Consider the following 13,090-nt stretch of genomic DNA (forward strand, 5'->3'; position numbering starts at 1 on the left):
TGTTAGGTAATTCAGCAGCACAGGGGAAACCACCCTTAGAGAGACAGACTTCCTGAGATTCAAGGATGCAAATTCTTTTAGATGTCTATGCATTAACTTGACTAACACTCTCATAAATGGATGAGTTGGTATAGTCAGGTGAAATCAATCTTAGGCTTCCTCTGTCATTATGTAAATGGAGTAGGTAATCAGGCATGACTAGCAAAAACCAACTCAGTATACAAGATGATACATCACTTTAATTGTATGATTTATCAGAACAACAACTATTAACATACAAAGTACCATTCAGCTCAACTGCAGGTATAAGCAGTGACAAGTTATCTAATTCTTCGAAGAATCACTTAACTCCCACAATCTGTCCAGACACATTAACCTAAGGACACGTTTATAAATAGCAAACATGATTTTCACATTGTTGCTTTCTCAAGCATATATACAGGTGTGCAGTCTTGTTGATGGGTTGATTACATAAGCGCTATTCTCGATGTATTCATTCTCTTGACATCGGTGGAGACAGTTATTTCTTTCTGCAGAGTGGATTTTTTCTTCCTCATTCATCATTTACAATATTCTGTGAATCAGTATTACTCTTTACACTTCTGAAATAGTAATATTTGAATTGGAGTATCTCTGCAGTACAATTCCTTGTGTCTTCTGGCAAGTTCCACCATTGTCAAAGAGCTTTTGGTTGTAATCATTCTCTCTCGCAACAAGAGCCCAACTCTACTATTGGGTTTTAGCATAACACACCCTCTTTATAGCTTGCTGTGTTAACCCTTGGCTTCAAGTCCTGATGATGTAATGAGGGTGGGGTGTACTGGCAGTCAGTACGTTTCCTTATCACTATTTACAGCCATTTAAAACCATGCTGTTATTAATCCAAGTCCGACATACCTTTTCTGAAATGTTCACAGTGCAGTATTTTTGTGGCCTAACAAAAGTTTTTTACATCATTAAAAATAAACCTTTTTATAAAAATATAATACTTTAAATGTTTACATCGACAAAACCAGTTAGAGTATACTGTGCCACATGCATTATACAGTAGTAAGCACAAAATCCCACAGAACAAAACGTCACAAAAGTCCTGACCAGAGTAACTGTTCATCCAGGTGAAATGGCCAGAACTTTCAATTGCCTTTTTTTTTTTTTCCCCTAAAATATGTTTTGCTTAACACAAAACATGTCCTAATGCAAAACTGGACTCCTCCTGATTTTATTGTCTCCAATTGTTTATGGGGTGGAAGGCTGCCACCTGAGAAAGAGGCGAATATTTCCGGTCCATCGATTCTTTCTTGGCTCTACTTATGAGCCATGATTGGAACCAATAAAGTTTTAGTCAGATGTATTTTGCTTTAAAAACATGCTGAGTTACCTTTAAAAACATTTATCATCACAAATTACTTGTTTCATTTTCAGAGTCATCATTAAAAAAAAAAAAAAAAAACGGACAAAACTTCTAAATGTCTACATCCAGATCAGAAAGGTATCATTCTCAAACAGTTGATTTTTTTTTTTTTTTTTTTTTGCGCTATGCGGGCCTCTCACTGTTGTGGCCTCTCCCATTGCGGAGCACAGGCTGCGGACGCGCAGGCTCAGCGGCCATGGCTCACGGGCCCAGCCGCTCCGCGGCATGTGGGATCTTCCCGGACCAGGGCACGAACCCGTGTCTCCTGCATCGGCAGGCAGATTCTCAACCACTGCGCCACCAGGGAAGCCCTACAGTTGATTTTTAAATGACAAATATTTCACTGTGACTAAGCTATTTTATGAAAACCTTAATGTTGTCTATGTACATATGTAAATATTCCTACTAATTTATAAACACATTTCATGTCCTGTTGTTCTGAAATGTTGACCGTGTTGTCTATGGATAGCTCTTCAATAAAAGGAATGTGTAGACAAAAATTTAAAAGGGAATGTTTACCTAATGGGCAAATGACACCACCAGTAATAAAAAAATGTGTTGTTCATACAACACATAAAAGTTATTTGAAATAGTTTAACTCTAAATGAGTGGCCTGGTCCCAGGGCTGCCATGTCTGTCCTGGACATTACCACTTCTTTTGAATTTTCTGTGATCAAGAAGCCCTCAAAATGCATTGCTTCAGTTCCCCATATGAAATCAGGTGGGATCCTGATTTTTAAAAATTTCAACCCAGCATTCAGGTTTTGGCCTGAATGTGAGAGAAGCGTCATCACAGTTGCAGGATTGCTGTTGGTCACTGGCCTGTGGGGCCAAGCTTCTGGCTCCGATGCTTTGTCAGATGAGAAATTCCGTAGAATCCAGTCATTTAAAATAACAATATAAGGTCCTATAATAGTGCAATTATGGCAAAAGCAAATAATACCTGGTGGCCTTTCAGTGGCCAGGCAGTGAAAAAAATATTGGACAAAGTGTGGACTGTTGTTTGGACAGTTCAGTAATGCTTCTCAGAAGGGGGCTGGTGGTACAGGTGCCTCCATCCATCATGTATCCCCCTCGCCATCAACATTATCTTGTGATGACAACAGAGAAGGATATGGAGCGACACATTTGACATTCACGTATGTAGCGTTCACATGGACATAGTGCTCCCCAATGAAAGTAGAGAATATCGCTGATATCCTGGAGACCAGTTCAGAAAAGGATGGGCGCAGTTCAGCTTTAGGGTGCCAGCATTTCAGCATCACTTCATACCTGTTTCAGAAAGGAAACAATGCTCTGAGGACTCTGAAGGCAAGTATTTCTGTAAAAGTAAAGAACATAAGAGCTACAGAAGATCCTGGTGGAATTCTTACTTACAAGGGATCTGGGCAGTATTCAGGTTGTAGGAGCCTTCTGCCTTGCAACAAATATACAGTTATATCAAAGGTGTTGACATCAGGATAAGGTGGTGCTCCTCTTGTCATCAGTTCCCAGAGAAGCACGCCAAAGGACCACTGGTCAAACAAGGGAAGGGAGAATCCAGGTGAGGGAAGGGTGACCACACAAATATGAAAGGTGATCAGCAGGTCTTCATAATTAAACTTGGTTTAGTGTATTCATACTATTGCTGTTTTGGGCAAAATCTTCCTTAAAGGCAATCAGAAAGCTACATAATTATGACTCGTTTAAACCAGAATTGGATAAAGTTTAGATTACAAGTAAATGTAAAGTTTTCAAAGTCCACATGATGATTAACATTTCATCAGTAGTTTGCAGAGTGCATTTTCCAAGTTCTCTCTTACAGGGTCAAAGCATTAAAACGTTTCTATCCTTTTTTATAACAGCTTCACTACAATTTTAGATTATTAGTAAAAAAAAAAAAAAAAAAAAAAAAGACAAGGCTTCCAAAATTTAAAGGTGTGGGATTTCCAAATGAATGTAAATACTCCTTAAGAAATGTAACCATATCTAAAAGTTAATGTTAAAAGAGAAGATCTAAGTCAGTAAAAGTAAAAATCCATGTTAAAAATCAGAAGTAATAAAACTGCTAGGCATCAAGGCTCTCAACTAAAAATGAATTTCAATAAAATATATTTTGAAAATGCTGAAGGAGTAAATTAATATAAAACAGCTGTAAAAGTACTTTACAGGATGATCACAAGGACACAGAGGTTGACTGATTTGCTAAAAATTCCCCAATAAATCTGAATTCACACAGGGATAAACATTTAAGAGTTCTTGACTCTTGGGTCTTGCTTGGTCTACTAAACTTCACTAAGTATTCAATTTCTTGATTTAGAGCACTCTCCTTGGAATAGATCATGTCATACATATTATCTCGCCCTGGATGTGTGCCAAGGTGAGAATGACACAATGAGAGTAAGTCAGCATGTGTGGGTCACCGAGGACCAAGGAAATCAGTTCTCCCCTAGCAACACTTTCAGGACACTCACAGACCAAGAAGCACATGGGGGCAGGAATGAGGCACTAAGAAGAAAGAAGCTAGGAGGGCAAAGAGAATACAGATCAGACATGCAGAGCAGGAAAACATAACATTGAGAAGCAAGCGTAGCTCGTAATACTCAGCAAGGAGAATAAAGCTTGTGTTTCTGAAAGAAAGAAACCAGGTAGACACTGAGGTTGCCGATACAAATCTCCATTAATGACTTTTTCCCTTTGCCCGAGTGTGAGAACCCTTTAAGGTCACCTACTTCCTTGATCCAAATAGAGAAAACAAACTCCTTCCCAGGTGGGCACTAGATAACTTTGCCCTTCAAAGTCAAAGTTTTTAATGCCTAAAAATCTTATGAGTCACTTCTGACAACTTCATTGTGTTAACCTTCAAGTTCCAGAATTTGCATTAGAATTTAAATCAATTTTACAAGTATCTACTGACCCTTGATGATGCACAAGTAGGTCACTGTTCAAATTACTGGATAGGCCCCAAGGCTGATTTAACAGGGTTAAGAGTATCATGCAATTAACTGTCACACAGAACAATAAGATCTAATAACTGTGATACAGAGCAATTATAGAAAAGAGGTCCAAATGTTGTGAAAAGGCAAAGGGATAATAGTGGGATACTGAGAAAGGCTTTAGGAAGAAAGTGACAGTATAGCAGGTCTTGAGGAACAGGGAGAATATGTTAAATAGATAAGTGTATTGTAAGGGCAGAAAGAGTGTTCTGGATGGAGGGAGTGGGCCCAGGGGTGAGAGTACTCGTGTGTTGTTTTGAACCATAAGGACAAGAGGTCACTCTGTTTGATGTGTGGAGTAGGTGAAGGGACGACGGATAGATAAGGTTGAAAGGGGACCATGTTTTTGAATGTTGAACGTGGGTTAAACTGAAATCGATGGGATGTTACTGGGGTCGAGCTCCAGGAGATTGCATCTGTAAACACTCTGCTTTAGACAAATAGGGGAAGCCCATCCACAATATAGAGACCAGTTAGGAGGTTTCTGAATAGGAGTAGGTGAGGGCTGCTACTGCTTACTGGCAACACAGAACCTTACGAGACTGAACTCCTGAATTAGAGTGGTGGGAAAGAGTACGTGTCATTGTCATGCCCTTTAAAAAAAAGTTTGTCTTACTTAATCTTTATAACAGCCCTGTAATGTCATCAGTTTTGTAGATTTTTTTTAAATTTCTTTTTTAAAAAAAATGTTGTGGTACGCGGGCCTCTCACTGTTGTGGCCTCTCCCGTTGCGGAGCACAGGCTCCGGACGCACAGGCTCAGCGGCCATGGCTCACGGGCGCAGCCGCTCCGCGGCATGTGGGATCTTCCCGGACCAGGGCACGAACCCGTGTCTCCTGCATCGGCAGGCGGACTCTCAACCACTGCGCCATCAGGGAAGCCCTGTAGTTGTTTTAAGGATGAAGAAACCAAAGTTCTGAGAGGCTGATAACTTGTGTTTGATCAGGTTTCCCTAACCAACAGCCTAAGCTATAGGATGTCTGGAGGCAAATTTGCAAAAAAAGGAGAAAGAGTTGGATAAGTTTATAAGGAATGATAGGGCGTGTACAATAACTGGGTATCAGAGGAGTGTTGGAGTAATCATGGGACAGAAGAGTTGAGAAGGAAGCAGTTTCCACGAAAAGTCTGCATTCCAAACTCCCCGTAACAGCTTGGACTGCCAGGTTGGCAGGGGGAGGGGCAGTGAAGGAGGAGAATGATGCTGACCAAGAAGAGAGAGTTTGATGGGGGCCAGGAGAGGGATGGGGAGAGAGAGACAAAGGGAGGGGGTGGTGTCCAATACCTGTGCATTGAGAAAGATGGACACAACATTGTAAAGCAGCTATACTCCAATAAAAATTAATCAAAAAAGAGGAAAAAAAAAGAATGATGGAAACAGGTCAGTTTAAGCTTCAAGACAGGAGAGCACTGCCATTCTTGCTTATTGTGTGAATGGTCAACTTTCTGAATATCTGAGCAACAGCAGTGAGCTCACTTGAAGAATCTCTGCCTCACTTTCTCAAAGGTGATGCTCAAAGCAGTTATTAGAGGTGAGAGACTGTTATAAGCTATAAAAGTGATAGAAAGGCACACTGCCGAGGCAATCAAGGAATAGACAAAGCCAATTTGAGCATTCGAGAGTAGGTAAATTGAGATACAACACAATTTATAAAAACGCACAATTATTTAAAAAATGGATAAATTGATAAAATTTAACAACTGGTAAATTGATAACATTTTCAATAAAATTTAAAACTTCTGCTCTTTGAAAGATACCATTTAAAAAATGAAAAGGCAAGCCAAAGACTAGAAAAATATATTGGTAAAAACACATATCTGATAACATGTACCTGTATCCTGAATATATAAAGAACTCTCAACTCAACAGTAAAATAGCAAACAACCCAATTTAAAAAACACCAGAAAATAAATTCTGAAACTTAAAAAATGGGGAAAAGGCTTGAGTAGACATTTCACAAAAGATAGAATAAGGATGGCAAATAAGCACATGAAGAGATGTTTAACATAATTAGTTATTTGGGAAATACAGATTAAAAAGAAAATTAGACACCACTACAATCTATTAGAATGACTAAAATCCCACAAACTGAAAATGGCAAATGCTAGTGAGGATGCTGAACAACTAGAACTCTTATATATTATTGTTAGGGATATAAAATGATACTGGCACTGTGAAAGAGTTGGCAGCTTCTCGTAAAGTTAAACATACACTTAACTTACAACCCAGTAATCTTACTTCTAGATATCCACTCAAAAGAAATAAAAACTATGTTCACACGAAAACGTTTAAGTAAATGTTACAGCAGTTAAAATTACGTATAAGCAATTGCCTAAAACAGGAAAGAACTCAAATGTCCTTCAAGCAGTGAATGGATAAACACAATGTGAGACAACTGCACAATGGAATACTAGTTAGGAATAAAAAGTAGTGAATTATTCTGCTATGGAAAAGAGTATTCAAAAAATTAAAAATAAAATTACCATATGATCCAGCAAGCCTACTTCTGGGTATATATATTCAGAGGAAATTAAATCAGTATCTAGAAAAGATATTTGCACACCCATATTCATAGCAACATTATTCATAGTAGCCAAGAGACAGAAGCAATCTAAATGTCCATTGACAGATATTATTTAGCCTTAAAAAAGGAAATCCTGTCATATGCTAAAACATGGATGAATCTTGAGGATGTTATACTAAGTGAAATAAACCAGTTACAAAAATACAAATACTATATGATTTCACTTACAATGAGGTATCTAAAGTAGTCAAACTGTTAGAAACAGAAAGTAGAATGGTGGTTGCCAGAGAGGCTGGGGGGAGTTGTTCAGTGGATTCATAGTTTCAGTTTTGCAAGATGAAGTTCTAGAGATCAGTTGCACAGCAATATGCATATAGTTAACACTACTGTACTGTACCTTAAAAATGGTTAAGATGGTCAATTTTATGTTTTTGCCACAATAAAAAAAGGAATAACTACTGATACATTGATACTACTGATACCTCGCAAACGTATTATGCTACGTAAAGGAGACAGACTCATATTTATTGTATGATTCCATTTATATGACATTCTAGGAAAGGTAAAACTATTTAGAGAGAAAACAGACCGGTGGTTTCCAGGTCTTAGCGTTAGGGCAGGGGTTGAATACAAAGAGGCACAGGAAATTTTCCGGGATGATGGAGCTGTTTCATATCCTGGTTGTGGTGGTGGTGAATATACAACTGTATGCAATCTTTAAAACTTAAAGAACTGCACAATAAAAAGGGTGAATAATTGGTATATTGCACAATGGTGATACCATTAATAGAAATAAAGAAGTGAGGCATTGACAGTGGGCAGGAAAGAATTTGACTTTGAACATGGTAAATTTGTGTTGCTAATGAAAATATCGAGGAAGAGAGATTCAAAGGGGACCCTTGATGGGAATGGTTGAAATCGTTGAGAGAGGCTAACACCTGGGGACCAAAATCCTGGGGGAGAGTTGTGTGTAAGGCTGTGAGAGAAGAAAGAGAAGCTGTCAAGGTAAAGAAAACACAGCCTAAAAGCAGGAGGAAAACAAGATGGTACAGTGTCCCCCGAAACCAAAGAAGGAGGAAATTTCAAGAAGGGAGGAGTAGTTGACGATATTAAATACTGCAGAATGGTGAAGCAGGATGAAAAAGCCAGTTGGTTGAACAACTGAGAAGTCAGTATTGACTTTAATGGAAGCATTTGTACTAAGTGTGAGACACTGTGTAACACTGGGTATGAATAACTGCACATATAGAGACACTCCAATTTTGTTGGAAAGGGCCTCAAGAGTATTCAGACTTTAGCTGAACTCCATCTGGGCATTTGCGAGACAGTAGACCTTTCTACAAACAGGCAAGTTTTTGCTTGTAGGTCTCAACATACATGTGGTTTATTACATGCTTTTGGGAATGTTCCATGTCAACATTCAAAAGATTGTGCTGTCCTGGAAATGAAACTTTATGCAAATTTATCCAAGCAATCAATAACCATTTTCCAAAGCAGCACTGTATGGATTACTCGGGTTCATCCTTTATGTAGTACAGTATAGTGTCTTTCAATAAGAGGGAGAAAGGTACAGCACTTCATATCTATAGAAGCCTGTGTAAATTTCTAGTCAAGTATCTGAGCGATAGTTGTTTTATAAGAAGTGCTGGGCTTCCCTGGTGGCGCAGTGGTTGAGAATCCGCCTGCCAATGCAGGGGACACGGGCTCGTGCCCCGGTCCGGGAAGATCCCACATGCCGCGGAGCGGCTGGGCCTGCGAGCCATGGCCGCTGAGCCTGCGCGTCCAGAGCCTGTGCTCTGCAACGGGAGAGGCCACAACAGTGAGGAGAGGCCCGCGTACCGCAAAAAAAAAAAAAAAAAAAAAAAAAAAAAAAAAAAAAAAAGTGCTAACCTCCCTGCAGTGTGCGTGTATTTTTGTGGGGGTAGTAGTGTGTGTACAGGGTTGTCAAAAAGCTCAGAATCCCAACTCTTGCCTTGAGCATCCAAAATTTCATCAGGCTTGTTTTGTTTTAATATACTTTGCTGAGGTATGATTTATATATCATAAAATTTGCCAGTTGTAAGTGTACAGTCGATGATGCTTAGTAAATTTATACAGTTTGTGCAGCTATCATCACAATTCAGTTTTAGATCAATTCCAACACCCCAGAAACTTCCCTCATGCCTGCTGGTAGTCAATCTTCGCTCCCACCCTCAGCCCCAGGCAGCCGCTGACCTGTTTTCTGTCTCAATCTTTTGCCTCTTTCTAGAAATTTCACATAAATGGAATCATTCAACGTGTAATATTTTGGGTCTGCCTTCTTTAACTTGATATAATGTTTCTGAGGTTTATCCATGTTGTAGCATGCATCAGTGGTTCCTCTATGTTACTGAATAGCATTATTCTGTTGTATAGATATACCATGTTTTATATACCCATTCGCCAGTTGATGGACATTAAAATTGCTCCTGGTTTTTGGCTATTATGAATAACACTACTGTGAGCTTTCATGTGCAAGTCTTTGTGTGGGCATATGTTTTCATGTGCTTATTAGCTTGCTCCTCATACATCTCTGTGGTAAATATCTATGCAAATCTTTGGCCCATTTTTTAAAAAATGGGTTATTTTGTCTTCTTATTGAGTTGTAAGAGCTGGTTCTTACCAGTAGTCAAGTCTGGATGAAATGTATGTTCTTTGAGGATGAGTTAATTCTCCCTACCTTATGCCTTCACTTGCCACCATCATTAATGTGTCCTCAAGCCTACCTCTCTAGCACCTGCTTTTTTCATCTTTTTCAGAGTCTTTTAGGATCAGAATCCCAGGCATTAAGCTCTAGCATGGGCTATCACATCCTCTTACCAATCTTATCCACCCTGAAGTCCCATTCTTCCACCTTGTCCTGTGATACACCTGTTCATTGAAAACAGACGCCCAGTCACCCTCAACTTATTCTCTAATGACTCCCCCACTTCCTCAGGAACTGAAACTCTGCTTTCACTTAAAGACCACAACGTCTTTGAAACTCTTACCAATAGAGGCCACACCTCTCTTTCTTGCTGACTCACAGGGAGAAGGCAGATGACTTCTCACCTCCTAACACTGCACTCAGATCCCGGTCCCCTGTTATATCTTAAGAGCTGCCAACCCTTTCTCTTTTGCAATCTATGTCCTCCATTAACGTTATTTTCTCCCTACCTTGTTTGCTGATGTCACCAGTTAACACTTTTCCTGTTTTCAGTTGTTATCCTCAAGGACTGAGACATTAACATTTTTCTAACTCCACATATCATAGTCCTCTTGACTTACTAAAGGCAAATAGAATATTCCATCCACCACCCAGGCTCCTCAGCACACTCTAGACCAAATCACTTAGGTCTTTCCGCTTCCAAGACCCTTCTTGTGCCCTGAGTAGCAGTGGACCCTGCTGACCATATCCCATTACTTCATGAAACTTTCTCTTCCTCTGGGTCTCCCACCTCTCTGCTTTTCTCCCTTACTTCATGTAAGTAGGTTCCTCTGAATAATTGTATTTGGACTTTCAAAAGCCTATTTCCAGCCTTGACCTCTGCTGTGGACTGAACTGTGCCCCCCCTTTCCAAATTCATATGTTAAAACTCTAACTCCCATTGTGATGGTATTTGGAGGTAGAGCCTTTGGGAGATAATTAGGTTTAGATGAGGTCATGAGGATGGGGTTAGTGCCCTTACAAGAACAGACACCAGAGAGCTTACTCTTGCTCTCTCTCTAGCACGAGGCACAGTGAAAGGTGGCCATGTGTCTTCCTCACCGGAAGCTGACCACACTGGCACCCTGATTTCCCACTTTTAGCCTCTAGAACTGCGAAAAATAAACGTCCATTGTTTAAGCCACCCAGTCTATAATATTTTGTTACGGCAGCCCTCGTTGACTAAGACAACTAAAGAGTTTCTACAAGCTGCAGATCCACATTTCCAACTGCCTGACAGACCCTTCTGCCTGTATGTCCTACTTCCAAGTCAAACTCAATATGTTCAAGGCTCAATTGGTATTTTTCCTCCTAAACCGGCTTTTGCTCCTCTGCTTCACATATTTGTAATTGCACCAGTAATTGCACTTTGCTCCACTTTGACTTTCATCAATTTCTTGCTAAATATTGTTGATTCTACCTCTGAGATGCCTTTCCTTCCAACTCTTTTCTGTTTTTACAATCTCTATATTATTTCAAATTCTACCTCACTTTGTCTTCCTGCATCGACTCCTCTCAAAACATCTTACAGAATGAAGAAAGGCTGTAGTGTAATCTGATTCACTTTAATGTTTCCACATGGCCAGAGAATAAATTCCAGACTCTCTAGTTTGCTTTCCAAGGATCTCTATGACCTATTATGAAAATATTTTTCTCAATTTATTCTCATAAGTTCCCTTTGCACCTTCTATTTTTGCTGAATCACCGTTGCTTATGGTTTCCTTAGAACTTTACAGATTTGTATACTTTCCTGCCCCTTTGCCTCACCTGGATTGGCATTTTTTATTTCATTGTCCATTCCATCCTCCTATAAGGCCCATTTCAAGCACCACCTCCTCCACCAGGTGAAAGGGGAGTGTGGTAGATTTGGCTGCCCAGGTGAGTCTGCCCATGGTCTTGCCTACCCTCATAGCTCAGGTGCACGCCTTTAGAAGCTTGTTCTGTGACAGGAGGATGACCATTGCAGATAAAGGAGGGCACTTTTCTAGTTAGGCCCACACTGCTAGACGTGCCTCAGTTACAGCTTCTTCTGCCCTTGAGCTATGAGTGGCTAGACTAATCCCAGTCTACTTTGTGTGAGTTAGTGACGGACATGCCTTCCCATTCCTGCTGAGAAAAAGCTCCTGGAGGACAGGGTTCATACCTGGTTCTGCTCTGGGCTTCCCAAGGACTTAACGTGCTATTCTTCTGGACAAATGTTTCCGAATAAATGAATGAATTTATGAAAACATAATATGGGTACCTGTTAGACAGTCAAGCCCGTTTTTACTTCTGAAGGAAACTGAAATTAGTGGTGCTGAAGGTATCTTTTTTTTTTTTTTTTTTTTTTAATTAACTTTCTGGGACTTCCCTGGTGGCGCGGTAGTTAAGAATCCCCCTGCCAATGCAGGGGACACATGTTCAAGCCCTGGCCCAGGAAGATACCACATGCCGCGGAGCAACTAAGCCCGTGCGCCACAACTACTGAGCCCACATGCCACAGCTACTGAAGTCCGCGTGCCTAGAGCCCATGCTCCGCAACAAGAGAAGCCACCGCAATGAGAGAGGCCCATGCACCGCGCTGAAGAGCGGCCCCTGCTCACCGCAACTAGAGAAAGTCTGCGTGCAACAACGAAGACCCAACGCAGCCAAAAAGAGAAATAAATAAATTAATTAATAAAAAATTAAGTTCCCATAAAATTACTAAAAAAGTTTAGGTATAAAAGTAAAAGAGGAGGTTGGGGTGATCAATACGTTACCACATCTGACTTGGTGGTAAATTTCTGAGTTTGCAGGCTCTCTAAAGCCATCCACTTCACCGGCAGTTTTGCACCTGTTTTGTTGTGTACGCTATAGTATTCCTTATCATACACGTCTCTGGCAAGGCCAAAATCAGCAACTTTGACAGTGAATTTTTCATCCAGCCTACAGAAAGAACAAAAATTATTACTGGTGGCTGAAACAGAATAATTTACAGTGATGCTGAATCTCTATAGATTAGAATAAGGGACTTCAGTATTTGAAATCCATAACTTCTGAAGGGAGGGCTTCATCTGGCCTGTATTGACTAACACTAAATTACAATGGAATTCTTGAATAAAAATGCTTGACATTTACATTTGAAATTCAACAGACCAAGGAAAGAGATTATAAATGATGTGGCATATGAAAATCTTTTTTGCTTTCATGTAGATCTGGAGAAGTAGTAAAATTATCCACCCTCCCAGCTTTCCTTGGTTGCTAAATCGAGTATGCCAACTGACTACCCAAAGCAATCACTAATTTTCACTTGCCAGCTTATTAGCAATACTTAGTTTTTTGGAGGAGATATGAGAGGGGACTGTTATTTTAATTTTTCATTCTCAGTGGGCTAGGCTAGTACGTACAACTCTTATGTTCCACCAGTGAGGAGGTAATAGAGAAAAACGATACATAGTAAAGCATCTAGGAAAACAGCAAGGTTCAACAAAAATCAATTTCTTCTATCTGAGGCTATGTA

The 13,090-nt window shown here is 40.0% G+C and overlaps 1 protein-coding gene across 1 annotated transcript in view; it reads right to left on the reverse strand.

The window, feature by feature from the left end:
* Positions 1-220: 220 nt before the first annotated feature.
* Positions 221-13,090, reverse strand: part of MET (MET proto-oncogene, receptor tyrosine kinase) — a 127,048-nt gene continuing 114,178 nt past the window's right edge. Inside the window, exons 19-21 of the mRNA XM_059074378.2 lie at positions 12,351-12,516; positions 2,789-2,925; positions 221-2,683 (exon numbers count right to left, since the gene is read on the reverse strand). Of these exons, the coding sequence (XP_058930361.1) occupies positions 2,473-2,683; positions 2,789-2,925; positions 12,351-12,516 (514 nt within the window). The 3' untranslated portion in view covers positions 221-2,472. The remainder of the gene's footprint in view (positions 2,684-2,788; positions 2,926-12,350; positions 12,517-13,090) is intronic.

This window comes from Kogia breviceps, chromosome 9 (assembly GCF_026419965.1).
Source record: "Kogia breviceps isolate mKogBre1 chromosome 9, mKogBre1 haplotype 1, whole genome shotgun sequence".
Classification (NCBI taxonomy): domain Eukaryota; kingdom Metazoa; phylum Chordata; class Mammalia; order Artiodactyla; family Physeteridae; genus Kogia; species Kogia breviceps.